Below are 27751 nucleotides of genomic sequence, written 5' to 3' on the forward strand. Positions count from 1 at the left end.
TGATCTGGCCACGCTTTCAAACTTGTTTTACGGGGCTCCTACCCCATTTTGAGAGCTCCAATACTACTACTACTACTACTACTACTATTCATCTTGTGAAGTGGTGTCAGTGGAATGCTTTCAGTGTAGGTAAGGGAGTTTTGTAATACATTTCAAATGTTAATGAAAAGACGTAGGCCGGCAAGGTTCTTTGAGTAGATCTGATCTCAGTTTACTCAGTTTGTCTAATAAAAGAGATCACATCTACTCAAAGAACCTTGCTGGCCTATGTCCTTAGACCAAGATGGCCACAACCAAAAACCCAATGAAAATACATGTCCTTCTTTAGTCCTCTTGCCTACTGTGCCTGCGTCTCTGTGCTGCTTTCCTAGGAAATGGCTGTAAGGTTAGATTTGAATGACTGGTTAGGTGAATTGTCTAAAACATGGGCTGTTTCATGTTGTACAAGTGTATGTATATATGTATGTGATTTTGGTGGCTGGCAATTAAAATGCTTGGATCAAACATGATGCAGCAGATTTGGGCTATGGATCAACTGTGTCCTTATTATTACTGTTGTGAGGAAGAGAGGTTTGTTTAAAATTTTTTAGAAATTGTATTCATCCCAAATATTTAAAAAATAATCACTTTTACTATAATGCTAGTTTCAGTGCCTGTGATACAGGGTATATCTAGTGAGTAATGAATGTTTTCCTATTTGTTGTGGGATGCATAATGGCTAGAACCTAGAGTTGAACTTTCCTTCAGTCAATGGAACTATTGTGAAAATACAATGCAATACAAAACTATAGTGAAAATACAATACTTGTACAACTGTGAGTGGCAGCTGATATCATAAAAAAACTGTCCCATGTATTACTGTAAGGAGACTTAGAGTTAAATGCCTTGGGGAGATGAATCTTCTGAGCACCAGGAAGTGTAACCTGGGCCCTGCTCCCTGACTGTGGGGCACAGGCAGTCAATGAAGGTCAGGCTGTGCTTTCACATTCTTTTCAACTTGAATTTGAACCCACTGCATATTTCTTGTTTGGACTTAATACTAGAATATGTCTGTAGAAAATGTTTTGCAGAGACGCATTATTTTTGGAGTGGTAGAGATTGCTTTGTGTGTATGTATTTGCAATTTGTGCATGCATGAATATATACATACACACCCTTTCTTTATCCAAGCCTGGACTCCCTTCTCACTCTCAAGGTTTTATTTATTATTAAACTGTTCAGTGATGGGTTATTTTTTACTCCTGTTCTGGTTTTTGAAGTTAACCCAACATGAAGTGCTACACTTTATTCAGTTCTAGCATAGCTCTAATGATTAGCTCATATGCATCTTTTCTAGGATGCTAAAGTCTGTATTTTGCTGTGGGTGTTCCAGCAAGGTAGTAATACATCCTATTCAAGTAATTAATTTTTTGGCCTTGTGGTTTATCAAGAGATAGCACCTCCATGTATATAAGATGAGTAGTTGTTAACTATAATACTGGTATAAATGTGTGCGTGTGTGTGTGCAATGTGCCATTGATATTACCTTCAAAGCATATAAATACAACACACACACACACACACACACACACACACGCATGCATGAATGCACACTTTCAGCATACCCTAATTTAAACTTTTATATTTCATATTCAAAATGTTCTCTCTCTCTCTCTCTTGACTTTATAGACATTATTTGCTGTTTAGCTTTTAGATCTGTCTGCAGAGGTGTGGCTGTCCTCCGGTATCATCTTAATGAAATCAGGTTACACCATAAAGCTTTAGTACAGTTAGTTACTGTGTTATTTGATCATTATTTCCAAAGAATAGAAGTAAACTCAGAAGGCGTGCTCATTGACAAGTTTGGAGAAGTATTCATGGAACATCTTCATATTGGGCACCTATACATGTGCAGGGAGGCTGCTCTCATGCGCTGTAATTACAACACGTCAGAGCAGACTTGATTAATTGAGTCTGCTGGAGCGTGGTCATTACCACTCTCCACCAGGCTTCAGCAACATGCGTATCAGTATGCCTGCACTGAAAAATGGCAGTGGGGGCACTTTAATTAAAGCTCAATCAAGGACCTTTAGTTAACGTGCCCCTGCCGTCATTTTTCAAGCATTTTCCGTGGGGATGCTGATACATGAGACACTGATACATGTGATGCTCCCATGTGCTTTAATCAAAGCAGCTTTTAGAGCTGCTCTAATTAACGTTCCCCCTCCCCTCCCAGAGCATGTCTATAAATGCTCATTGTCATTGTATTTATATTAATTTTGTATAATTTATTTGAAGTATGTTATATTTAAAGCTTTGTTTTCTGTCTGAATGTATCAGTGTTTACCACTAGCACCTGTCTGATAGAAATTTCTTATCTTTTATCCTCCGCTTTCCTCCATTTTAATAATTAAATAATACGAAATAACGAAAATATCAGTACAATAATTTACAACTAAATTGGATGGTGTACTGTTATTCAGAATACTACTGCAACACACATGCACAGTTCCTCATTGTTAGGAAGGCTAAGAACCACAAAGAGATTGACTGTTTTAATTTTACCTGGGGTTGTAAATCAATACCGATTTACTATTCAGTCAGTATTTGCATTTCCCCAGATAATAGTATAACACATGTATTGTCAATGCAGTTTGGAATTTGTCCTCATTAGTATGGCAAAGGACACCTTTTTGCAGGAGTAAGCAAGCATGCTTTTATATTTCTGTCATTTGCTTTAGCACAAAGAAGGAAAACTATAATTAACAAATCACTTCAGAATAGTTTCTCTTTTCCCCCATAGTTTAATAAAATATTAATTTGTAGGATTCATTAACTGTTATCTATACCACTGGTTAAAATCCAAAAAAGAGGCAGGAGGTAGTGTAATGTAGCAGATAAAGGTTTAGGACCAAAGCACAGTACGTATTAAGATTTGATGTGTTACATAATATAATAGATGACAATAATTATAAGGCTGCAGTTGAGTATACAATTTATATTTGATCACTATAGAATAAAGCATAATCTACATTGTAAATAATACTATAGATCATTATATTGTATTGATTCAATATACAATCGGTACTGTATAATTCCTTATACATGAATGTTATATTCAGTATATAGATAATGTTTTTTTTAGCTTCAAATAATTTGCTGGGTGTCCTTAGGCAAGTTATTTAGCCTTTGTGGGCTGAATCCAGCAGTTGCATAAGTGAGTACAATTTCTAGCATTCTATTCTAGCATTTCTCCATCACAAAAATCCAGAATATACTGATCCTTCCCAATAGGCTTGGTAGAAGGATCAATTGAAATGCATTTTGCAACAAGTGACACATAAGATAAACACACTGTATTGCTGTTGTGCAAAATATACAAGAGTTACAGAGTATATTATCTGTTGGGATAGCTAATACAAAAACTTAAAAGCCCAACAACTCTTGAAGAGTTGATCTCAAGTTTAGTGACTGGTGAACCCTTAGGGTTTTGCCCATCTGTAATCAAGATGATAATATTTCTCCAAGTGGGGAGATTATTGCAATGATAATGTTGCTAAAATTTAGGATCTATATAAGTACTTGGGGCCAAGTAATGCCCATATAAGGAGACAATAGGTGGGTTAGAGGGGTGCACCAATAAAGATTTTCTTGGCTGATATCGATAGCCGATGATTAACTAACTATATCAGCTGATGCCAATCCGATAACTGATATTTAGTAACAGTGTAAGGCATTTTAAACTACTGACATAAACCTTTTTTTGTTTGTTTTGCATTTCTAACACACGTGCATGCACACAAGCACATGCACACACACGTGCAGGCACGCATACACACACATACACGTCCTGCCTGCTGTAGCTCTCAGTGGGGAAGGTGGTGACCATCTTATCCCTACACATCGCCCCTTGCCCATGGCTCCTACCTGCGGCCCTGCTCCCTGTGCAGCCCATGCTGCTGTTCCAGGCAGGCGGGGTGGACCCTTGTGCAGACAGCGGCTCTGGCATGTTTGGAGCCACAGAGCATGTCTCTGCCTCAACACTGGCAAGCCCTGCACAGCCAAGTTCCCATGACTGCAGGGGAGAAGCTGCTTTTGTAAAAGTGCCCACAGCCCCGAATATCCCTCACGCAGTACTTTACCCTGCTTGTGCACCCCCTGCCCCTTCCGCTGCTCTGTGAAGCCTGTAGTCTGCCTTGGGCTTGGGCCAGTGGCAGGGTGCAAGGGACCGAATTATGCTTGTCAGGGTGCTCTGGGCATACAGCCATAATTATCAGCTACAATGCTCAAAAAAGCAGATGTCAGGTATCCAGGTTGTAGCTGTATTAGTCTAGAGGAAAAAGCAATCAGGGCTCATGGACAGAGTGATCTCTTTTATTAGACCAACAAGATTTTTGCAAAAAAATTCTTTAATTGCAAGCTTTTGGCACAAACATCCTTCATCAGGCATCTGAGAAAAGGTTGTAACAGTTTTCCTGGAGAAAAATGAAAGTTCATATTTCATAGGATTTCACAGAGTCAATAGATGGAAAAACCCTCTGGGCAGCAGTTCTTAGCTGGTGTGGAGTCTCAGCTCTCCTGTGAGGCTGTGATGATGCAAAGTACCTTAGACAAAGGCAGGAGCAGGACCTCAGGTTTCAGGTGATCAAAGTTGTTTCCTGCTTGGGAAAATATGGAAGTTTAATTTCAGAAAAAGGCTAAAATTTGATATTTTCCATGTGTTGGGTATCCAGGTTGTAGCGATATTGGTCTGGAGGAAAAAACAGTCAGGGCTCGTGGACAGAGGCGATCTCTTTTATTAGACCAACAAGTTTATTGCAATGAAATAATTAAAGATTAGACCAATCTTGTTGTTCTAATAAAAGAGATCACTTCTGTCCACAAGCCCTGATAGCTGATAATGTCATGTCTCCTTTTATCAGTGCCAATCTGATAGCCAACCAATTTATAGGTGCACCGCTAGTAGATTAAATGCCTATGCGTTTAAATTATTTTCCTGTAGTAAAGAATTGTAGGCTTATTAGAAATATAGAGGAGTGGAGAGGAAAAAAAACACGCTTGAGTTTACTCGAGGATGAAAGGAATAGAAGAGTGTAAGTGGGTTGCCTAGCTTGCAAGCTTCTGCAAGTGGGTTTTGCTTTCTGAGGCTTCTGCACGAGGGCGCTCAGCAGCTCCCTGCTGGCTCCCTCAGCCAGTCCTCCCAAATAAATCAAGGAAGCAAACAAAACCCAGCCCTTTTTCCTTGCCCTGAGCACTTAGGAGGGGAGCCCTTTGGCTGCAGACCTAGCACAGCAGTCTGACCCCTCCTTATAGCAAGGTGTTCAACTCATAGCTTGCTTTCTCCTTCTTTGCTTACGCTTTTGGGAGCTTTTTAAAGCTCTTAGCAGGACACTTGGAGCCTTTCCAGTGCCTTGCATGCAGCTGAGCTCTCCCAACAGGGCTGACTGTTCCTTTTAAAGGGACTGACCCCCCTGTTACCGACAGGTTCAAATGATACTGTAGGATTTTGATGAAGCTGGCGTCTGCACGTTTTTTTGCTGCGAGTAGAACTGGGTTGACTGATTTATATTAAGGGGAAGTGCCGATTTGGCAATAATTAAACATTTTCAAAAAGTTTCAGTTTTGTGTATCTCTGCTTGCTTAAAAAAATCAGAAACATTTTATTTCCGCATTTTCAAAGTTAAATGTTTAAGTTTTCAATTAAAATGGCATTGCACTTTCCCTTCAGTTGTATTAAAATAATTTCTAAAAATTCAGAATTTAAAACGTTTCATTTTGGGTCCAATATTTTCAGTTTTCGTGATATTTTTCAGAGTTAGAGTGAGCAAAAAAATATTTATACAACTGTAATTGAGAATTGGAAGAATAACCTTGTAGTAACCAAACTGAACGAAAGCTTTTCGTTGATTTTTTTTCAGGACTTCTCATCCACCGATGTCAACATATCATAGTAAAGGGGGTTTATAATGCATCCTTTCCATTTATATCTTACAGAAACATTTAATTTGGCTGACCAAATGAATAATGACTTGGATCACACTTCAGTGTCCAAGTCCTCAGGTTAGAACAAAATCATTTCAGTTCACAATTAATTTGAGTCCTGACAAGATTTCTCCTTTTTTTTTTTTGTATCTCCAAATCAATCTTGGCACAAAGGAGGATCAGATTATCCCATCATTTATTGGACACATGCCAAATCCTTCATTATAGGTATTCTGTTGAGTTGGTTACCATTAGTTTTTGAATTGATTCCCTACCTATGATAAAGACAATAGCATCTGGTGGCAAACAACATGGGCATTTCTTAGCACTCACTGGTCCCCTCTCCAGCATAGGCTGTGGAAAGCCAGGGCTAATGGGGCTTAGTCCCCCTCCCCCAGCTTTTGTGGTGACTGGTGACAGCAGTAGCACCACAGAGCTGCTGTCCCGCAGCGCCCGGTGCCACTCAGCTGCCGCACACAGCACCAGCATGTGCTAGCCCTGCAACAGCTCAGCCCCCACAAATAATATTTTCCCCCACCACTTGTCATCTCCAGCTAATTCTTCTGGCATTGCATCCTAGTCAAACCACTTCTGCCCATGCCCCACCTTCAAACATGGGCCAAATACTGAAATATATGAATGACAATGCCTCAGGGCATCCCTTTGGGCCTGCTCTTGAGCTCTCAATCTTGGAGAGTAAGATTAAGGCCAAAGTGGCCTCACTGGTGAACTTCTTGGTTTGACGTGCATGCCTGCAGATGAGGATGTGCTCAGGAATGACCATCTGAGACATGCAGCCGGCATGATGTAGGCACGGTATAATGACTTGTATGAAATTCATGGATGGTCTCAGTCTCTTTCCAACTGGAGATACGGCAGTCACTTAAATGTTTCATGTAAAGACACAATTCTTTACATAAGGCAAACACGAATTCATTGCATCTCGTATCCATTTGGAATTAGCAGGTCTAGAATGAGGGCAGTTATTTCAGGAGTGTAGAGTGGGGACTTACTACTATCCTTGTGTTCCCATATAAGACTGTATTTTTTTAGGAAATCTAAGCAGACTGTTTTTATGGACCCAGTATTCAGACAGAAATGATGCTCTTTGTTGGGATGCAGAATCCCATGCAAACACCACTCAGGAGATTATGATTATTTTATTTTCAGGAAATATTCTAATTCTATGCAATTGCCCTGTCATCACCAGGCTTTGTCAAAACACACGCAGATCTAGACATTTTCAAGATTATATTGGTACTAATAATAGTTCATTATATCTGCATGTGAAAAGGATGCTCATCTCAAATCAGACACTTGGCTGTCGGGTTGTTTTCTGACAGTACAAGCAATTAAAATGCCTGTCCGCTTTGAAGTTAGCTTGTGAGACAGACCCTCTGGCTTCTCAGCAGCTCCCTCTAGACTGTTTACATGAAAAAAGACCTTGCAGAAACCATTTATTATTTGGGAAAGAATTTGATGGAGAGTTGGAGGGGGGTGTTTGCATTGAAAAGTGATTACTATTTATATGCAATATTTATACCCAAAAGCATTTGAAATATAAGTGGGGGGTTTTAAAATCTTTCTTCCCAGCCCATTAGGTGGCTGTTAGTTTGACAGCATTTTTCAGTATGTGCAGATAAGAGAGGAGCAGAAAAACAAGGTAAGGGATGAGAAGGGACTGGGGTGAAAACGGAGAAGATGGGCAACCGACTAATGGCACAAATTCAGCTCAATTCACTGCTTCTGCCAGCAGGCTCCCTGTGGCTCTGGAGATGCTTTCTCCAGCTGTGCAGAGCTGATGTGTTATCTGCCTGGCCTATCACTTCTCCCCTCCTAATCCTCCATTAGAAAGGCAAGGCAAGAACCATGGAAATGAGGAAAGAAGACCTAGTGTTACTCTTACCTATACGGAGTGGAGGGGGTCTGAGAAAAAAGCTCTGGCTCTAGAGCTCCTGAACTCCTGATACACCCAAGTGCTAGGGGGGCTTGAGAATGAGCAGAAGGTGCTAATTTCTTGGCAGCAGCAGGCACTAGGAAGGACTGGTGAAGGGAGAAGCAACATTTAGGTCTAGACAGGCTTTTTTTGGAGGGTTAGGAAGGAGCCTGCATGTCATCCACAGATAAGGACCTCCTCTCCGCCATGTACATATCATCCAAATATTGACTGGTTTGTTTGCTCCACATGTGAGAACAAAAGGTGGAATGAGAAAAACCTGAAAGCATCTTCCTGTCCCCAGAGGAAGTGATGAGGTTGAAGGACTGAGAACAAAGGGAGAGACAAGAGCCAGAGGTGCATTTGCAGGCAACTAGTAGAAATAATGGGATATGGGACCAGGGTATGAGAGTGGGATGTGGAACTGGAGAGAAGCAAAGACGGTCAAGATTAGAAACAAATAACAACTTGAATTGATCAATGCAGCTTCAGATTATACTGGTGTTTTTTCCAGATGGTGCTCATCCGGAGAAGTGAAATGTCTCCTCCAAAAGGCTGGTCCCTGCTGCTGAATTACCAAATTTTCTTCCATGTAGCATGCCTCCGAGTATAACACGCACGTTGTTTTTGAAAGGCACCGTGAAGAAAAACCGTTATTACTTTGTACTAGCAGCAAGTAACTGAGAAGCAGCAGCTAGGGACCTGATCTTGCTCTCCAGCTTGCTACCAGCCCTGTGTGCTGGATGGGGCCCACGGACTGACCCAGCACACCGAGTCGGAGGCCAGGCCCAGGGCCTGATCTGGTGCATAGGGCCTGATCCTCCATCACCAGGTTCTACCAAGCACTAGCACCATGCATTGGCCTGATGATATTGGGTGGGGGTCAGTGTCACTGGGCATGGGTGGCTCCTCAGGCTTCACTGATTTTGTGGCAAGGGAGTGGTGGCAGCCCTAACTGTTGTGGCAGTGGGATAAAGATGCTGCAATATTCCCTGCCTCCTCCCCAAAATCCAAAGTCACTGATGTTATGGCAGCCGCTTAACACATAGTCACTGCTTTACACAGACAACTTGTTGGGGCTTAACCAAAGTCAGCTCAGACATAAAAAACCCATCACCTCTTGAAAGACTCCCATTTTTGTTGGTATTTGTAGTGACAAAGCACTTGGTTTAAGTGTAGAGGCAGCTGGGTCTTTCATTTTGTTTGTACTTTAGGAACAATACCTTGGAGTGCTCCTCCGTCCTAGGAGTGATTTTTTTTTTTCTTTTTTTTCCTTTGTGAAACATGCTAAATATCAATGTTAAAAAGCAAAAATTAAAATGCCAGGGGCAGAAATGTTCAGCTCCAATTTGTGATTTTATCTGGAGGGGAAGCATCGGGGGAGCATGTATTATCATCCACATAACGTAACTCTCCCCCACCCCTCAAGTGCAATTTAGAAATGAATAATTAAAAACATGCAGTCATATAAATATCCTCCAGTATCAGCCAGCCACGAAGCCGTGGCCTATCCACATCCTGAAAGAAGGCAGCTACTTGATCGCTCCAAGCGCGCATCAGCATAGCACTGCGTAGAACGGGAGTCACCGTGCGCTCGGTGTGACTGGCCTGTCACCGACTCATATGTCGCGGTAGGTGACAGCCCAGAGCGTCAGCCAATTTAGAATTCACTGATATTTAATATATGAAACTATATGCTATATATTAGATACGGGCATTAACTAGATGCACACACCCCGCCGTGCACACTGGAGCAGCAATGGAGGAACAAGAGAGGAAAATAGACAAAGAGCTTCTGTTTACCCCAAAGGAGAAGTGTCTGTCATACGGGCATGTTCGGTATTTGAAGTGCAGTCATCTGTTACGATTGGCTGCTATTGCTTAATTAAAAGCACAGAATGATTGTATCCAGTGAGACTGGGGAGATGTGCCTCACCCCCTCATGATTGTCAGATGCTAAAGCAAGAGGTACAGCGAGGGTGGGGCTGAAGGCCGATCCTGAGGGAAGTGGCGCCAGATGGTCAGGCTTATTTTATTAATTTAGATCTCCATTGTGCTGTCTCCTTCAGTCATTTCTCAGAAGGATGTGTTCATTTAATGAGAAAATTATTTCACAGCCACGGTGCAACATGTTTAACTCTTAGCTTTCTGCAGTGCTACCGCCGATGTCATGTTTTACTCCTAAGCCGGGGGTTTTCCGCCTTTTTTAAGGAGCGTACCCCTTCTGATGGGTCCCCCCTTCCAAGTGTGAGGGGAGCTGCCCTGGCAACCAGTTGCTGAGCAGGGTGGGGGAGAGGGGGGCCCCCAGCAACCAAATGCAAAGCGGCAGCAGTGCAGCGACACTTCCCAAGTGCCTCCACTTCTCTGTGGTGCCAAGTACGCCCAGGGGTATGCGTACCCCCCAGGTGACAACCCCTGTCCTAAGCAGCTAACCTGCAAGCTGCATTCGCACAGCAGTCACTCCAACTGCTTTCTCAATCCCCTCAAAAGAAGTCCTGGACCTGCCCCAGCGCCTAAGCTGTACTACATCCCAACCCATATCACAACCATCTTGCCGTTTTCTAATAATCATCCCAGTGTGCCCCCAGCTTCGCTTTTAAACATCCAGCAAGCACATAGGGTTGACACCCCTCATGTTAACTTCTTACCTAATGCCTCCAGGGCTGGCCCCTCGTTGCCATCCATCCTGCCAGGCTCTCTCCCATTCTTATCCAGGAAAAGAGCCCCTGTGTCATCCCTTCCACGTTTCAAATCCTTCTGTTGGCACTGAGCAGAGAGCAGCCTCGCTATCTAACTAGAGAACCAGGGCATACTTTAAGAGTTAAGAAAAGTAAATTTAGAATTGAAAACCTCCACTTTTTAAAACTGATCTATCTGGCTGTCTTGGCCTCAGTTGCCATAGTATCTAGCACCACTCTGTGGATATTATTTTAAACTGCCTAACTACAGTTCTTCTCATTTAAGTATAGAAATTTGAATTATGGTCACTTGAAAATTAGATCCCTGGTGCCTTGTTATTTTAGACTGAAAGGTGTTTGGGTTAGAAACTCTTTTTTGTTTTTCCCTTTGTAAAGCACTTGGTACTTCTCCTTGTACATCTGTCCTAAAAATTAGAGCTGGGAGAACTTATCATGTCACCCAGTCTGTCATCAGAATTTCTATCGCCCTACCTTAATAAAATTACAGGATTCAGTTGTGATCTGTAGTTCAATAACAAATGCAGGGAATGCAGAAATTTTTGTTGTAAAAACGCTAGAAATTGTATATTCAATTATTCCTGCTGTGAGATTATAGCAGATGCTTAGCTAGAGATCTGCTTTGCATATATAAAATGTTGCTCGTAGATTCCAATAAAATGGCCACACAAATTTTGACCATACAGAATATGTTACAGCATGTTCCTAATAAATTATATAATATATTTGAAGCACCATAGATTAAATAAAACATACAAAAACGTAATTGAATTCTGTACAAAACTTATGCCAAGGCAAAACAAATGTATAATAGAATCATATCTTCTCTCAAAATGGGTGAGACAGGAAGAGCAAAAGAGATGCTGTGCAAGAAGGAATAGGTTGTATAATTTTCAAGATCCTGAAGGCATAGTTGGACCTGAATGTCTCTTGAGATTAAAAAAAAAAAAAAAAAAATTCCCAAACTCTGTCACCTGTGATTTTTTTTTTTTTTTTATCAGTTCTGCTTTTGTTGAATCCTAATTCCACAATTCCTTTCTGTCCCATGGGAGTCTTATTAAGAAACCGTAGCTAGGTTTAATAGGTAGATTAGGGGAGATCTTCCTGAATTCAAACTAGTACTGTCTTTATCAAACAATTCTGTGATTGGAAGGATAAACCATAGATGGTATAAGCACATAAACTGTTGGCATAATGTATCATTATCTGTGCACTGGCATAATACCATATTCACTTATATACCACATAGGCCCCTTTCGCAAAAATTGGGCCTCCAAAATTGGGCAGCATGTTTTAAGCAAAGAAGCTGATTTCCACACTGGGTACTGGCATAAGGATGTTGTAATGGCTGCCAGAGTCAGTAGCTGTGAGAAGGTTAAAGGTTTAGCTGTAAGGAGAGATTGAATGACACTGAGCACGTCTACACAAGACACTTACTGCACATAAACCTAATAACACTGCACAGTGGCGTGGCAATTAAAAACCATGCTATAGCCCACTGCGTGGTGTTATGAGGCTAATGCACAGTAAGTATCACAGAATAACCATACACTGGCACTACTCTGCAGTAACTCTAGTTACTGTGCATTTAGTTAGTAGTTCATTAAGCAAGTACTGAACTAAATGCGCAGTAACTAAGGCGTATTGATGAACATGAGGCTGCACCCAACGTGGATAAGATTCTCTCCCTGATAATTGCTCTTAAAGTGCATTAAAGTTTGCTCTTCTCCATAGCACAGAGAAAATGATGACATGCTAACAATATAGCAAGTGGCAAAATGTGAGCACAGTCTGGTACCAAGGTGACTCAATGCTTTTCACAATCAAGCTATAAAGGGGTTAGCATCTTTGAAAGAGTCGCAGCTGGTGACCATGGAGTCTGCAAAGCAACTGAAATCTATTTCCAACAGTTAAGGCAAATCTACCACACTTGCAGGGAAAAAGAAAGTCATAAGAAGAGTCTAATAGTCTTTTCTCATATATAGCAGCCTCTGTATATGATACGCATTTCTTTTTTGAAGGGCAGCCTAAAGAAGAAAAAAAATCTTAGTAAGCAGCAGCAGGTAGAGAGCTAGGCCTGATTGCAGCTGAATGGTCTGTGGCCACTGTCATTTGAATTCTCTCCTGCTTAAGTTTCTTGCTGTTTCATGCTGTGGTGGGATACTGAAAACCTCTTTTAACCCAGAGCAGTTACAGCTTTGGGAGTGGTTTGCTGGGAGCCAGGTGGGTCTTGGACCAGACCTGACCCAAAAACCACCCTGACCTAACTCTGGAAACCTTGGCTTCCTTGGGCAGCAGTAGGGGCAGGGGCTCTGGGGGAGGCAACCCAGGCTAAGGTGCATCCTATGTGTTGGGTCAGACCTCCAGGCCTGGGGTGCAGAGGCAGGGAGGGGGAGTGTTAATTCATGCAGCCCCAGCCCTGCAAGCTGAGCTGCCCTGGGCTTGTTGGTGGGATGTGCTGGTGGGTGCTGCAGCTCTCGGCAGGCCCCTCTGGGTGGGCAGGAAGTGCTGCAGCTTCTTCCACTGACAAATGCCAGCTGCGCCCTGCAGTGTTAGAGATGGGGCTGGGGGTCTCTTCCAGCAGCTTCTTTGTCCTCGGGCAGATTTCCTAGCTGCAGATTTCTCAGGTCCAACTGCTGACTGATCCCACATGCCATCCTGATTTGGCACATGGGACCGTGTTATCAATCCTGCAAGGCTCCCAGCAGGTCTAGAAATCTGGCAACAGGAGAATGGCTCCCAGTTGCAGCAGTTAATGCTGCCACCACTCCCTTGCTGTCAGGTTTCTGGAGGTGCAGGGATCTGTTTTTCTTGGATATAAGGCTTATCTCAATTTTTCCCAGGTGGTTTTGGGGAAAAAAGGTACGGGTCATGTGCAAGAAAATATGGTACTACTGTATTTGGGTCCAGGGCTCCTAAGGTTTGAGATTTAGACCCTGGAAAGCAGCAGCCTTCTATTCCTCAGTTGTTTCAGTTTTGTCATCTGTTGCGAACCGTTCCTATATAGCTGAACTTCGAAAAATTCTTTGATGGACTTTGTATCATCAAATAACTCAGTTTAAACCTATGCTCACAATATTCCAGGGCAGGTGTTGCTGCAGTTCCTGGATTCATCTCTGCATATGATATAGGAGAGACAACATTTGCTCTGACTTTTGCAATCAGAGTAATTTAACCTGAGAAAAGCTAGATGACAGCACAGTGGGTAACATGCCAGTAGCCAATTTACAGTGGCACTCGATGTCATTTGGTCAGACCAATTTCAATCTCACCTCTCCTTCCTGATATACATTGCATATCAGTGACAAGGACTGATGGGAGGACATTTTCTGTCAATTAAGGACCAGTGAGTTGAGATCCTGAAGGGAAAACACAGTTAAGTTACCAAGACAATAATTGCAAGATTACTATTTCAAATGCAAAAAGATGAATCTGTTAATCATCTTATGTTAAAAAACCCTCAAAATAAGCTGCCCATTGTTCTGGATGTGGTGTCCTCACGCTTAGGTTTATACAGCTAGAATGTCAGATCCTTCAGTGGGTTTTGAGTATTTTTCAGATTCAAATCACTTTACCATCCGATTTTCCACATTGGAAGCATTTTTGTACTACGTGAAGCCCCACAACCTGTCTAACCATCCTATTTAGGCAAGTATTTGTCAAGCAAAACTAGGATGAGATGTTATTTAGGGGGTCTTTCATCTTGATGTTGTAGTTCTCTTTTAAGTTGTTTGGTCCTCTTGTCACTCTCCTGCTTGTAAATTGTTCTGCTGTCTGATTAGAAGCTGCTCCCAGCCTTTGTTGGGAAGGGTGGCATATAAATGAAATGAATGAATAAATAAGTAAATAAATCTGCCGTACCTGTAGGAACATGAGTAAAGTTCAAGCTTTGAGGAGGGCAAGGATGTATTTGGGAAGGGGCATAGGAAGCTCGGACAAGTGATCCCAGATTAAAGTACTTATTTTAAAGTTTTCCCCAACTTTTCAAACCCTGCTGAAGTCTCTGTGACCCTCTGAACATTTCTCTCCTTGTGCCTTCTGCTAAGTTATCTTTATTCTGCCTTACTCCTCTTCCTTCGACACTCAGAGAAACTCCAGCACCCTAAATACACAATGCTCTGGGATGCTCTCCTTTTTTTCCACCTCCCTTCTACCTGCTTTAGCCCTTTGCTTTTATCTCCTTCTGCTTTACTTTCTTTCCATTGGTGCCCTTTATCTCACCAACATGCGATGTACATGGCCAAAAAATCTGAATCTGCGAATGAAAGGGAATATGATAAGTAGAACTTCAAAGAAAAAATATATGATTTTGCATCAGAGCTTGGTGATGTATTTAATGACATTTTCTCTTTAATTTTGTTCCCACTGTCTGCACAACCTTTTTCTGAAACCCTTTTCCCCATTCCTTAGGCATCCACTTATAATTGTGATTTCTGGGTGAGATTGATTAAGGCAATCCAAAATTCAGTTGTTATGATAGGGATTTGTGTCAATATTTTAACTATAGTCATGGGATCCCACTGGCATGTACCGCTAGGATTTGCAGATATGGAAGTTATGCCTGTTGTGCAAGATGTTTCTCATATCCATACTCTTCTGGTTGTAAGTTGACGCTGCCTTATAAGTTGATCCCACCCTCCCATTTTCAAAGTCAGTGTCGCAAAAATGAATATTCCCTCTGAATATACATCAGTAGTTGCTATTGCCTTTACGAACTTGCACGCAAGAATCAAATAACCAAGAAAAGGATGGAAATGGCTAAATGGAATAAAAATACTAAAATAAAAAACTGCTGTGGAAACATTCTAACTTTGCATTTTTAATGAACACACAGAAATACCGTAATATAAAAGTCAAGGCAGTACGAGGTTTGATTATGGGTTCAACCTCTCATATAATTTGAGTGCAGTTTTTACAGTCCTCCTAGAAGATGGAAAAGGGGACACTTGTAATCGGAACAATATGGTATTCGTATCAATGAGTACGAGGTTATACAAAACTGCTCAGCAGGGTCAGTCCACCAGTGGTGGGAGTCTGTGCTAGGGTGGTTAGATTGCCTCCAGTCCCTGAGGCGATGTTGTACATCTATGAGATGTTTCTCCTAGGAGAAAGCCTTTTGTCCTGGAACTTGTGCAGTACGCCAGATAAAACGCGCTGACACATTTTCCTGTTACACTGGGGTCTTGCGCTGTGTGTCTGTAAGATAATAGCAGCTCATTTAACTTTAGTGCAAATCCTTCCAGGGACCTGGCATGTTCTCGTTGGCCACCTGCTGGCAGAACAGCAGCAAGACTGCTTGGAAGGATTATGTGTGTAAATGCAGCTATGCCGCTTCTGCTCTGATCAAAACCCAGGACAGTTAATCCCAGATCAGATGAGCTAGCTCTGGTATCCCAGTGCTGCACTGCACTGTACACCCCTGACATACCTTTAGAGACACCCACCCCCAGTATCAAAATAAGTCAATGGCAGATTGTTTTCTGAAGGCCACATCCCGGTCTTGCACAAGTCAGTCACACACCTTATATTAATTTCATGGCAACCAGAATTTAAGGTTTTTTTTGTCCTTCTTGTTTTTAATGAGTTGCACACTTACAGCTGATATTGTTACCTGGGTGAAAATCAACAAAGGAAAGTATGGCTGGATGGCTTTAACTCAGTCCTTTATCTTCCCCTCCCCATTTATACCCCACCCCACAGCGGGCAGTAGTTAGGCAAGAACGCACCCTTCAGCCAGCCAGGCTACCCACATCCTGAGTCATCTGGGTCGGGGCCCAAAAGTTATTGCTTGAGCCCATCTTAGTCATGACTGGTGAAAAAAATAGACACAGCAGAGAGCTTCTGGTGGGGTAAAAATCTCAATTAAAGAAGTTTCGTTCATTTTTCTTATTTTGGATAATTCAGTAGATCTAATACTATTTCAGAGTAACATTTGTCATTGAACGTATATGACAGGTGCAAAAGAGAAGCTAATATCTGCTATCTTCTTTTTCAGGATGACTTTCTGTACAGTGTCTCTGTTTTAAGTGGAATCCTTTGCACTATCTTGGCAGTGATCAAATTTATGTTGGGAAGGGTCCTCACAAGCAGAGCACTCATAACGGATGGTGAGTAGGAAATTGTGAAAACCCCTTTAAACAGTGTCTCAGTGAATATCATGTAGAACAAAAATGGACTAGAGAACCATGAAGAAAGCAAACTGGTGGATAGTAAAATATTGAGAGGAGGGGAGATGTTTAGTGAGGGACCAGACCAAATACCTGCCTCTGATACCGTTCAGTTTGTGCAAAGCATGCAAATAGTGTTCATGGATAATATTCTTTGAGATGACATGAACATCCACTACAGAGAAACAGTGGAGGTGACATTAGGGCAAATGGGATCACAGAGAGAAATCACACAGTGGGATCCACATAGAAACATAGACTTAGTCCATTTGGGGAAGACCAAACAGAACATATACTTAATAGGAGGGGAGAACCTAGAAAGCGGTAATAGAGAAAAACTCAGGCCAAGAGCATGCAGCAAGTGAGAGATGAATGTATGATGTAGTGTAGATGGAAGTAAACAGGTCATTACAAATTTGGCAAAAGCATCAGATTGTGGAGAAGGGATATAATAACATATCTCTATTTAAGTGTGGTCCAAATACACCTGAAGGATTTTCCACACTTAAGAGAAGAATCTGCTTCCACTTGTAGAATATATAGGATTTCATTTTGAAAATTTGGAGCATGGGAAAGGATGAATCTCCCCCCCGATCTTTGTTGGGAATCATACGTGTCCTCATCCTGCGAGGCAGGGCTTGTTACCGAATCCTTCTGCCAAGCCGGCCTGTGTGGAGCTGGTGTCATTCTCTGATCTGCAACAACTTGAAACTCCAATATACATCTCACACAGTGAAATGACTATAGCTAGTTTATGTTAGTTGGGGGCCTTCTGTGGCCCTATTTTCATGGTGAATTTTATCTACTATGAACTTCCAAGAAGAAATATAGTACATTTTTAATTGATAATGAGCCAGCGGGACTCATTCCTGCTGCCCTCTTGGATCTTTGGGTGAGTCATTGCTGTTGCTGCTTTCACCGATGTAAGTATAGTCAAATACTCTTAGCTAACAAAGCCAAAGCTTTTAAATCTTCAGAAAGGCCACGGAGATTTACTCCGCAAACCGGTGAATCCACAATTATAGTGAGGATTTCATGGGGACCTACAAATCACTACAGGATTTTCTCTGTGTGTTTATATAGACACCACAGTGTGTTAAATGCTTTATAAATTATGAGAGAACAAGATTTGTCAGATGAGGTAATATTTTTTATTGAACCAAGTTGTATAATTTGCATAGACGAGACAAGGCTTTCAGGCTTCAGGTGCTCCTCATCAGTTCAGTAAGGAAGTGATCCAAGCTAATTACAAATTAGAGAAATTTCTTTAGCCTAATTATGTGTTTAATTTAGCGTAATAAAGCTCATCGCTTGTGACAGGCAGTTGTAGGAGCCGTGATTGCTCATGGTTTTGTTGGATGAGCGTTCATTGTGGTGTTGGTGGAAGTGTGTTGGCAGGTTTTGAACTTGTTTTGGCATAGTCTGGTTTCATTTTCTGTTTGACCAAGGGAGTTGTTTCTGTAGGTATTGCCAGCTGTCTGAAAGCTAGCAGCAGAGGTTGGGAATTTTTCCTTCAAGGTGTGATCTTTCTCAGGATAAGCTGTAATTGTTTGATTATCTTTCTTACAGTGTCCAGTGTGGGATGGTATGTGACAACCAGGGCCGTAGGGTCGGTGGGGTTTCCTTTTTGTATTTGCAGTAAGGTTTTGTGGGTAGCTTGTCCAAAGATCTGTTTCCCTGTGGAGTATCCTTGTTTGGTGAAGCCAGGTGAAATACAGGGTACAAGTATTCACCTTATAATTTTAACAAATTATAGATTGGTATTATTTTTGTCCTCTAGGCTTGCATACAGAAGTTCAGGAAGGTTAGGGGGAGGTTAAATTGCATTAAAATTGCTCACCTGATCTAACTTAGTTCGCCCACGTGAGGACCTTACACTTCTTTCCCTAGTTAGGTTGATCCGAGTGCAAACTAAACGGACGTTCCAGGAAGCTTAGACGGGTCTAAACCTGGCCAACCCAATCTACGTTAACCCTACCTCTGGGGTAGTCTAACTATCATTGGGTTGGCCATTTTTAGACAGATCTAACTTTCTTGAACCCCAGTGCAGCCTGGATCTGAGAAGCGCAACTGCTGGCCCATACCCTGGGGCTGCACTTTTCCTACCTACCCTCAGCACTGAGCTATTTTAAGCTTCCCCCAGCCCCTCATCCCACTCCTGGATGGACACCCCCCCCCCCCCCCCCCCATGGATGAGCCAGCCCTGCCTCACTCCCCAAGCAAGTCCTGGGAGGGGAGAGGCAGGAGGGATGGAGGTGGGTTTGCTGGGCGAGTTGTTCATCTGGGGGTGGAGTGGTGGGGGGCTAAAAATAGCTCCTGGTCCCAGGGGGTGGGGGAGAGAGTAGCCATACCCCTAATACTCCATGGACCCTGTGAGCCTCCTTGACTCCACCAAACCCTCTCAGACCCCCTGAAACCCCTCAATCTACCTGATCTCCCCCTGCAGACCCCACTTAACCCCCTATTCCCCCCATGAACTGCATCTGCCCCCCAGCCCAGTCCCTCTACAGACCGCACTAACCCCCCATCCCTCCTGCAGATGCTGCCTGCCTCCCCAATCCCAGACAGACTCTGCTTGTCCCTCCTTTCCCCCGCCATGGACACTCCTTCCCCCCAAACTCCCCTGGAGCCTGCTTGCCCACCCCCCCTCGATCCCCTATCTCTCACCATTAGGCTCTCCAATGGCTTACCTTAGATCAAGTGGTCATTTTAAACTCAATCGAACCTCCCCAAATGTTTGTACATAGCCTAGGGGCTTTTATCTTAGGAAACGTTGTTTTACTCCCCACTTGATCATTCTAGTGACTGACACAGTTAGCTTTGGACAACTGCGTTAGAAGCATAGCAGAGCAGGACTAGAAGGAAGGTCATTAGTCTACCCCTCTTGTCCAGCCTACAGATATACAGGATGGATGCCCTTCCCCAAAGAGCTTACGTTCTAAAAACAGATGAAATCAAAAGAAAGAAAAGGGCAAGGGATATATCACACAAGCAGAAGAGCAGGGACATGTTGGGTCCCTGCTTTTTGCAGATTGTTTTAATTTTTAGTTAGTTATTTTTCACGCTGTTCTCTGCCCTTCAAGTCCTGGAGCGCTGTTCCTGGAGACCATAATGCTGTGAATTTCCAGCATTCCCCGCCTTCTATCTAATTCCATTCCACGTTGTCTCTCCAGCTCTCAAACCTCCCCACTCCCACTGTAATTAACCCTTTTGCTGAGTTAATCTGTTTCCAATCTGATTATTCATTTTTCTATCCTCCCCAACCTCCTTCAGTCACGCCCTTCTTTACCAGAGGCATAGCATGGCAGCTCTGTGCCTGGGGAAGCTGCAATATACTGGGCAGCCCTGGCCGCTGGGATGCTGGTAGCAGCTTCTGAGTCAGCCACTGCTGTGGCGATACCTCTTTTTATACCCCCCAAAGGCAGTGACTAGGGCTCTAGCCACTGCCCCCCAGTTATGCTGCTGTTCTCCACATGCTGCTTGTAGCAGCACCTGCCTACTGTGCCTTTCCTACAGAAAACTTTAAAGGGGGCTGCACCTCTGGTGAATACAATGACCATTATTGTGTTTACCTGAATCCAAGACAACCCCCCAGTAAGTAAGTTATTATAATTTTATCGTTATAGATTTATAATTAGTGATAAAGTATTTCTTGTATAGACTCTCATTATTGGGGGAGGGTCATCTTAAATTTGTTGCCACCACTGCAGCTTGGAAAACAATGATGGGGGGCAGGCCGTGGGGAGGTAGGCGGTAGGGCAGGCATGGTGGTGGGCAGGCAGCTTGGCAGGAGAGGAGGAGGGCAACCCAGGGTTGGGGCCAGAGCCACAGAAACTGCCTCCCCCCTTCTCCACCACATGTTTTTGATTCCAAGTTGGGGGGCTTTCCCCCCCATGTTAAATAAGGAAAAAGCTTCATTGAGTAAATGCAGTATATGCTTTGATCCTTTTGATGAGGCCCTGCCTGCGTTGTGTCTGCTCTTGTAGACTGTACCTTTCATTAGAGGATTGCTGAGCCTTTTACAACCAGTGTGAAATAAGTTTCAGGAATGTCTCTGTGAAGTAAGCAGGTCTGTTGTTTCCAGGGGCCCTGGTTTTCTCTGTTTAAAAATTGCTAATTCTCGGAAAAAAATGGAAATTTTCTGATTAGAAACCCCAAAATCCACGTTTTTCTGTGATTAGAATGAAACATCACTACGCATAGAGGTATCAGTTGAACACGTTTTATTGATATAGTTATAATTTTAAAGCAATTTGGAAGCTTACCAGTGCTTCAACCATTACAGGTTTCCCTCGCTTTATGCAGGTTCTGTATGTGTGAATTCGGTCTTATGCAGTAACCCTTTTTATACCAAAAATTCGTTATCTGCAAGGTAAATTCAATCTTATGCGATCGGTATGGTGGAAGCCCGCAGCCGGCTGCTTTGTGTGGTGCATTGTGGGAGTGACGCAAACCAAAATGTAGTCTCCTGTGTGGATCTGTGCTCCTTGCTCGTTGTTTGCGACACATTTCTGGACTTGCCTTCCCCATTATCATAACATTCACCACCACCCTGTGCTTGTGTGCACTGTCTACTGTTGGTGAGTACCAAAATTGTCTTGTAAAAGTGGTAGAAATGGGTCTAGGGGTCAGTACAGTTGAGGTCTTAGAACGTATCCCTATTTGTTACATTGTAAAGTGGGTTCTCTTTATGTGAATTCAAGTTATGCGCTATTTTCCAGGAATGCATGTACAGCATAAAGCAAGAGAAACCTGTATAATAAAATGAATTGTAAACGCCTATATATTTTGGTGTTTGCTTTTTTTTATCATAGAATATCAGAGCCTCCCTTACCCCCTTCATTTACCAGGATGCAGGCCCAGCTGAGACTGTCCTCACAGCTGCTTTGTGGTGCTGAGCAGCTCTGATATGCTGGTGCCCTGCTCTTGCCAATGCCATTGCCCCTCACTCCCAATCCACGGCCCCCCAACCCTGCCCGTGCCTCTCACTCCTGACCTGCAGCCCCTGTCTGCCCCCTACTTGCTCCCTCCCAGCAGTAGCTCCCCCTCTGCACCAGGCCACGGGTCCAGATGCAGCTGTTCCACCTGCTGCCTTGTGGCTCTGAGCAGTGCCAGCCCCTGCTGTTCTGCTCCCTGTACCTGTGGCCAGGCCCCAGCAGTCCCCATGCCCTTCCTGGGAAACCCTTTACCTGAGGCTCAGGGAGTGGACTGGATCTGTCTCTGGCCAGGCAAACCCCTTCCCTTCCAGGCCATCCTCCCCCTGGACAGGCTGCTTTAGGGGAGCAGGGGGACTCCAGGCCCAGCTCTGGCAGCCGCTTCTACCTGGAATGCCACCCCCCCCGCCACTTCTCTCTCTTACACACTCCCATGCCCTTGCTGCCACCCCCAGCCTATCAGATACACACACATGGACCCCACTGCCACCTACACTCCTCTCCCCCTGGCTCATCACCCCCACCCCCTAGTGGTTCCTGGGATCAGGAGCCTCCCCTCCCACCCCCTGGCTGCGACCACTGTACCAGAGCTAGTGCAGGGGAGGGCCAGGCTGCAGTGCAGCAGCTGCTTGTGTGGCTGTGGGTCCTGCCACACGGTCAGTTGCTACATGGGACAGGGTGATTGCCACCCACACACCCTTGCCCTGCCCCCACCACTGTGCTGGCTCTCCCCACAGGCCCCATCCCTCCTGGCAGCATGACCCTTACCTGACCCACAGGCCCCCAGCCCTGCCTGAGACCCTTGTCCCTAGGCCTAGCCCACAAAAACCCTACTTACCACAAAGGCCACAGCGGGGGAAAGTGAGTCAGTGCCAGCCCTGGCTGACTTAGATTCTCAGGCCCCAGCCCTGCCTCCTCCAGACAAGTCTTAGGGTTTCCCACACTTTTTCAAGTAGCTCTTGCAGGCTGGGACTCTGCCTGCCTGCAGAGAGCTGTTTTCAAAAGGGGAAACCCATGTTTTCCTGCTTCAAAGGGGAAAATCTGCACTTTTCTCCTTTGAAAGGGGAAATCTGCTTTTTTTCCCTAGGAAACAGAAAACCTGGATCCTTGGTTGTTACCATCATCTTGCCAATGAAAATATGGAGGCAGAGACCTTGTTAGCCAGTACTAAAAGTCAGTTTCCAAGCTGGACACATAATGGCTAGGTATATTTAAAAAGCTCGAGGTGGTATTTGTCTAAATTATGCCGTTGTCTATAAGCAGCATAGTTTGGATTTATAATGAACAGAACATACATTCCTCCTTTGGCGGGGGTGGGGGGAGCAAATCTTAGAGTGGGTTCCACCATTTTTAAACCAGTTTTGTGTGCTGAACTTCTGTTACAGGTATAGAGCTGTTACCAATCTTTTATACCGATCAAAGCATCATGTCTATACCTGATTAGTGCAACTGTGTCATAAATGTGGCTCTGGCCAAGGTCAGTTTAACAGACTTCCACGTTCTGTTCTGTTTTTTCTCTCTGAATAAATCTTTCAAATCTGACTATCAGGCTGCAGTATGATGCTATTAACATTGCTGCTGAACAACTGCATGTCCGGTCAGCTGCATATTGCTGCATATGGCTTGTGCAGTGCATTTCTTTTCTCCTCTTTTTCTGTAAAAATTTTTCTCCTTTTTAACCAGGAAATCTCTTGCTCCTTGTAAGAACCTGACAAAATATATTTCTCAGTTACCCTGTAGGATAACAAAGTACCCTACAATACAGTCTTTGGCTATGGACATGGGTAACTTTCAACCATTTCAAAAAGGGGGAGGTAGTAGTGGCATCATCTGTTATGCTGTAGCTGTTAGCTCTGCATGTTCCTGTAGTGATGCAAAAGAGCTAAATTGCTGTAAATTTGATCCCAAATGAAATGGGAGTTAAATTGCAGTGGTTTTGCCACATTTGTGTCACTGCAGGAGCATGCAGGTATAACCATTACCTCATGCAGTTATTAGTTAATCCATATTTTCATAATTGTACAGGGGTCAGTCCCAATTAGTGCAGCTAAATGATGTGACCTATGCCCTAAACATAGTAGAACAGCTTTCAAAACACAATTGGTTTTATACTTGAGCAAACTGCCTCTGTTTTTTCTTAATTTTAAGCAAACACTTATCCACACAGGAGACAATTGAAACAAGAGGAGATGTGTACGTAATCCAGATGCAGTTTCTTCTGTAATGGGTAAACAGAAGTAAATTTATGTCAAAGCCTTTGTGTGCTTGATGGATTTGGTGACCCTTGCATGCTTCATTTACTACAGAGAAGCATGAAGTGCAGCCTTGACAGTGGTGTGTTTTACAGCGTATGGCCTCTGACGCCAAGTGCTTACTGCTAGTACACAAACCAAATTCCCGTGGCTGTCTTAGCGTGGAAAAGAGTTTATCCATGAGGGGCCAAATTCTGTTTGCCTTGCATGCATACAACTCCTAGGGGGATGCATGAGACAGGAGGTGGATGGTGGAGAGCTTGGGGATTTACAGTGCGACTCTGAACTTGCCCCCACATTTGCCTTTTAAATTAAGCCAGGACCTGGCTCTTAGGATTTTTTGATTTTTAAAGTACAGTAAATTTGAACCTCATCTCACTTGCACCAGGGTAAATCTAGTCCTTTTGGCAGTCAGTAGTTTGAAGTAAAGGACACTGAGGTAGCTTAGGACTAGTGTGGGCTCAATAGTGCTAGCAATGATTGGAGTACCAGTGCAGACTGGATGCAGACAGTTTTTGCACCGAGTTACCTACCTTACCTATATTTAGAACTGAGTTTAACTATAAGGGGCTGTAGGGCCAATTCCTGAATTTCCAGAGCCCGTGGAAGTTGTAGAAAGGCTTTGGATCAAGTCACATAGTCAAATGAAGCTATAATGATGTGAACGTATCTCTTGAGACCTATGGATATTCTCTTTCTCCTTCCAATTCAGGTCCCTGCACCTACTGTTCTCAGTAGAGAGCTGTGTGAGAAATGCTGCTCTTTCTGAATGAAATTTTAGATTTCAAAAACTTTCCCATCCTGAATCGAGATGAAAAGTCAAAATACTAGTAACTTTCTCAAATTGAAAACCCAAAAGAAAAACTTCGGAGCTATTAAATTGCAAAAATGTCCTTTGATCATTTTGGTAGCGTTATAATGATGTAGGTGTGGTGGTCCAGGAATTATACGAGAGGCAAGGATTTATTTGGGGTGATAAGTTTTATGGATCCAGCTGCATGGTTAGAATCAAGTTAGACTAACTTTTGAATGCAAAACATTCTTTATCAGGTCTCTTGGCTCACAATTTCATAGTTGGTAGGGTCGGAAGGGACCTAAGCAGATCATCTAGTCGGACCCCCTGCCATGGGCAGGAAAGGATGCTGGGGTCAAACGACCCCAGCTAGGTGGCTGTCTAGCCTCCTTTTGAAGACTCCCAGGTTAGGGGCAAGCACTACTTCCCTTGGAAGTTGGTTCTAGCTCCTAGCTGCTCTGACTGTGAAGTAGCGCTTCCTGATGTCTTGCCTGAATCTACTCTCAATCAACTTATGGCCATTATTCCTTGTTATTCCTGGTAGTGCTCGGGGGAACAGGGACTCTCCCATTGCCTGCTGGTTCCCCTTGGCAAGTTTATAGGCAGCCACCAGATCCTCTCTCAGCCTTCTTTTGTGGAGGCTGAACAGGTTTAGGTCCCATAGCCTCTCCTCGTAGGGCCTGCCCTGCTGCCCCCTGATCATACAGGTGGCCTTCCTCTGGACCCTCTCAATGTTGTCCACATCCCTTCTGAAGTGCAGCGCCCAGAACTGGACACAGTACTCCAGCTGAGACCTGACCAATGTTGCATAGAGGGGGAGGATCACCTCCTTGGACCTGCTCGTCATGCATCTGTGGATGCATGACAAGGTGTGGTTGGCCTTCCTGACTGCATCCCCACATTGGTGGCCCATGTTCATCTTGGAGTCAATAGTGACTCCAAGATCCTTTTCTGCCTCTGTGCTGATGAGAAGGGCATTCCCCAGGCTGTAGGTATGCTGCTGGTTCTTCCTCCCTAGGTGCAACACCTTGCACTTGTCCATATTGAAGCCCATCCTATTTTCATCCGCCCACCTCTGTAACCTGTCAAGATCTAGTTGTAGCCTGTCCCTGTCTTCTAGTGTGCTCACTTCTCCCCGCATCTTAGTGTTATCTGCAAACTTGAACAAGGTGCTTTTCATCCCCTCGACCAAATTGCTGATGAAGATATTGAACAGTGTGAGCCTGAGGACTGAGCCCCACTGCCCATATCCCTCCAGGTCGAAAATGACCCGTCCACCACCACTCTCTGGGTGCAGCCCTCCAGCCAATTTGCGACCCATCTGACTATGTAGGTGTTGACACCACAGACACCTAATTTTTTAATGAGGATGGGGTGAGACAGTGTCAAAGGCCTTCCTAAAGTCCAGGAAGACTACAGCCATAGTGACACCTGCATCCAAGGATTTTGTGACCTGGTCATAGAAGACCACCAGGTTGGTCTGACAGGATCTGCCTCTAATGAAGCCATGTTGGTTGCCCCAAGCATAAACTACCCTGCTGGCCCCTCGCAGATGTGCACCTGTATAGTTTTCTCAAAGAGCTTCCCCAGGACTGAGGTAAGACTAACGGGCCTAGAGTTTCCTGTGTCCTCTTTCCTCCCTTTTTTGAAAATGGGGACCACATTGGCCCTTTTCCATTCATCAGGCACCTTGCTAGAACACCACGAGTGCTTATAAAGCTGTGCTGGGGTCCTGCAATGACCTCTGCCAGTTCCCTAAGCACTCTGAGGTGGAGACCATCAGGACCTGCTGATTTGAACACATCTAGTCCCTTCAGAAGTTCTCTGACTAGGTCCTCACTGACCCTGGGTCTGGTTGCGCCTCCCCTGAGTCCATCTGGTATCCCAGTGGGGGGGGATGTCCCTGTCCCTCCTCAGAAAAATGGAAGCAAAGAATCTGTTAAAGAGGTTAGTTTTGTCATCTGGTGTGACCACCAGATTACCAAGCATGTCCTGCAGAGGCCCCACATTATTTGGTACCTTCTTTTTACCCCCTATGTATTTAAAAAAGGACTTCTTTTTATCTTTGATCTGGGTCACTAGTCCCAGTTCCATCTCTGCCTTTGGCTTCCTAACAGCCGCCCTACAATCTGAAGTCAAGGAGGCATAATCCTCTTTGGTGATGGCCCCTCCCTTCCTTTGGGTGTGCGCCTCCTTTTTGGCTTTGAGGCATTCGTGGATGCTTTTGGTGAACTATGGGGGCTTCCTGAGCTCTCTTGCCTCTTTTGAGTTGCGTGGGGATTATCACGCTTTGGGCTTGGAGGATTGTCTCCTTAAGGAATGACCACTGTTCTTGGGCTCCCAACTCCCCTCCCCTCCGGGGGCCTAGCGCCTCCCCGACTAGTCTCCTTACCTCATTGAAATCTGCCCTCCTGAAGTCCAGGGCTGCTGCCTTGCTGCAGGCCTTCAACACCCTGTGCTGGATGGTGAATTCCAGTAGGCAATGATCACTGTCGCCCAGATGATCGAGCAGCCGCAGTCCCCTCACCAGGTTGTTGCCTGTGGCCAGGACCAGATCCAACAAGGCATTTCCCCTGGTGGGACTGTGCACCTCCTGGATTAGGTGGAGGTCCTGTAACTCGGCTAGGAACCTATGTGAGCGGTCAGACCTGGCTGACTGCTCCTCCGAGCAGAAGTCTAGGTAGTTTAGGTCACCCGTGATGACCATGTCCCTTGACTTAACTGCCTCTATGAGCTGACCCGAGAATTCATTTTGACGTGTCATTTGAATTTGTCACTTTTACTTTTCTTTTACATTCTTTAATACGTTGTAATATTTCTAAGTGAAAAAGTGTAGCACTTTATGAAATGTAAAACATTTTTAATTTAAAAAAAAATATAAACAGGGAAGCATTGCCCATAATCAGGGCAATGCTGTGATTAGGGGGCCAGTGCACACATCCACAGGAGGCCTCAAATGCCTCTACACAAATGCTCATAGTATGGGAAACAAGCAAGAGGAACTCACCGTCC

General features: G+C 44.0%; 1 protein-coding gene across 1 annotated transcript in view; it reads left to right on the forward strand.

Moving 5' to 3' along the window:
* Window positions 1-27751, forward strand: part of TMEM163 (transmembrane protein 163) — a 217716-nt gene that overhangs the window by 162233 nt on the left and 27732 nt on the right. Inside the window, exon 6 of the mRNA XM_090045877.1 lies at window positions 16589-16700. Coding sequence (XP_089902003.1) covers window positions 16589-16700 — 112 coding nt within the window. The remainder of the gene's footprint in view (window positions 1-16588; window positions 16701-27751) is intronic.

This window comes from Crocodylus siamensis, chromosome 4 (genome assembly GCF_052110815.1).
Source record: "Crocodylus siamensis isolate JL-2025a chromosome 4, ASM5211081v1, whole genome shotgun sequence".
In the NCBI taxonomy this organism is placed as follows: Eukaryota; Metazoa; Chordata; order Crocodylia; family Crocodylidae; genus Crocodylus; species Crocodylus siamensis.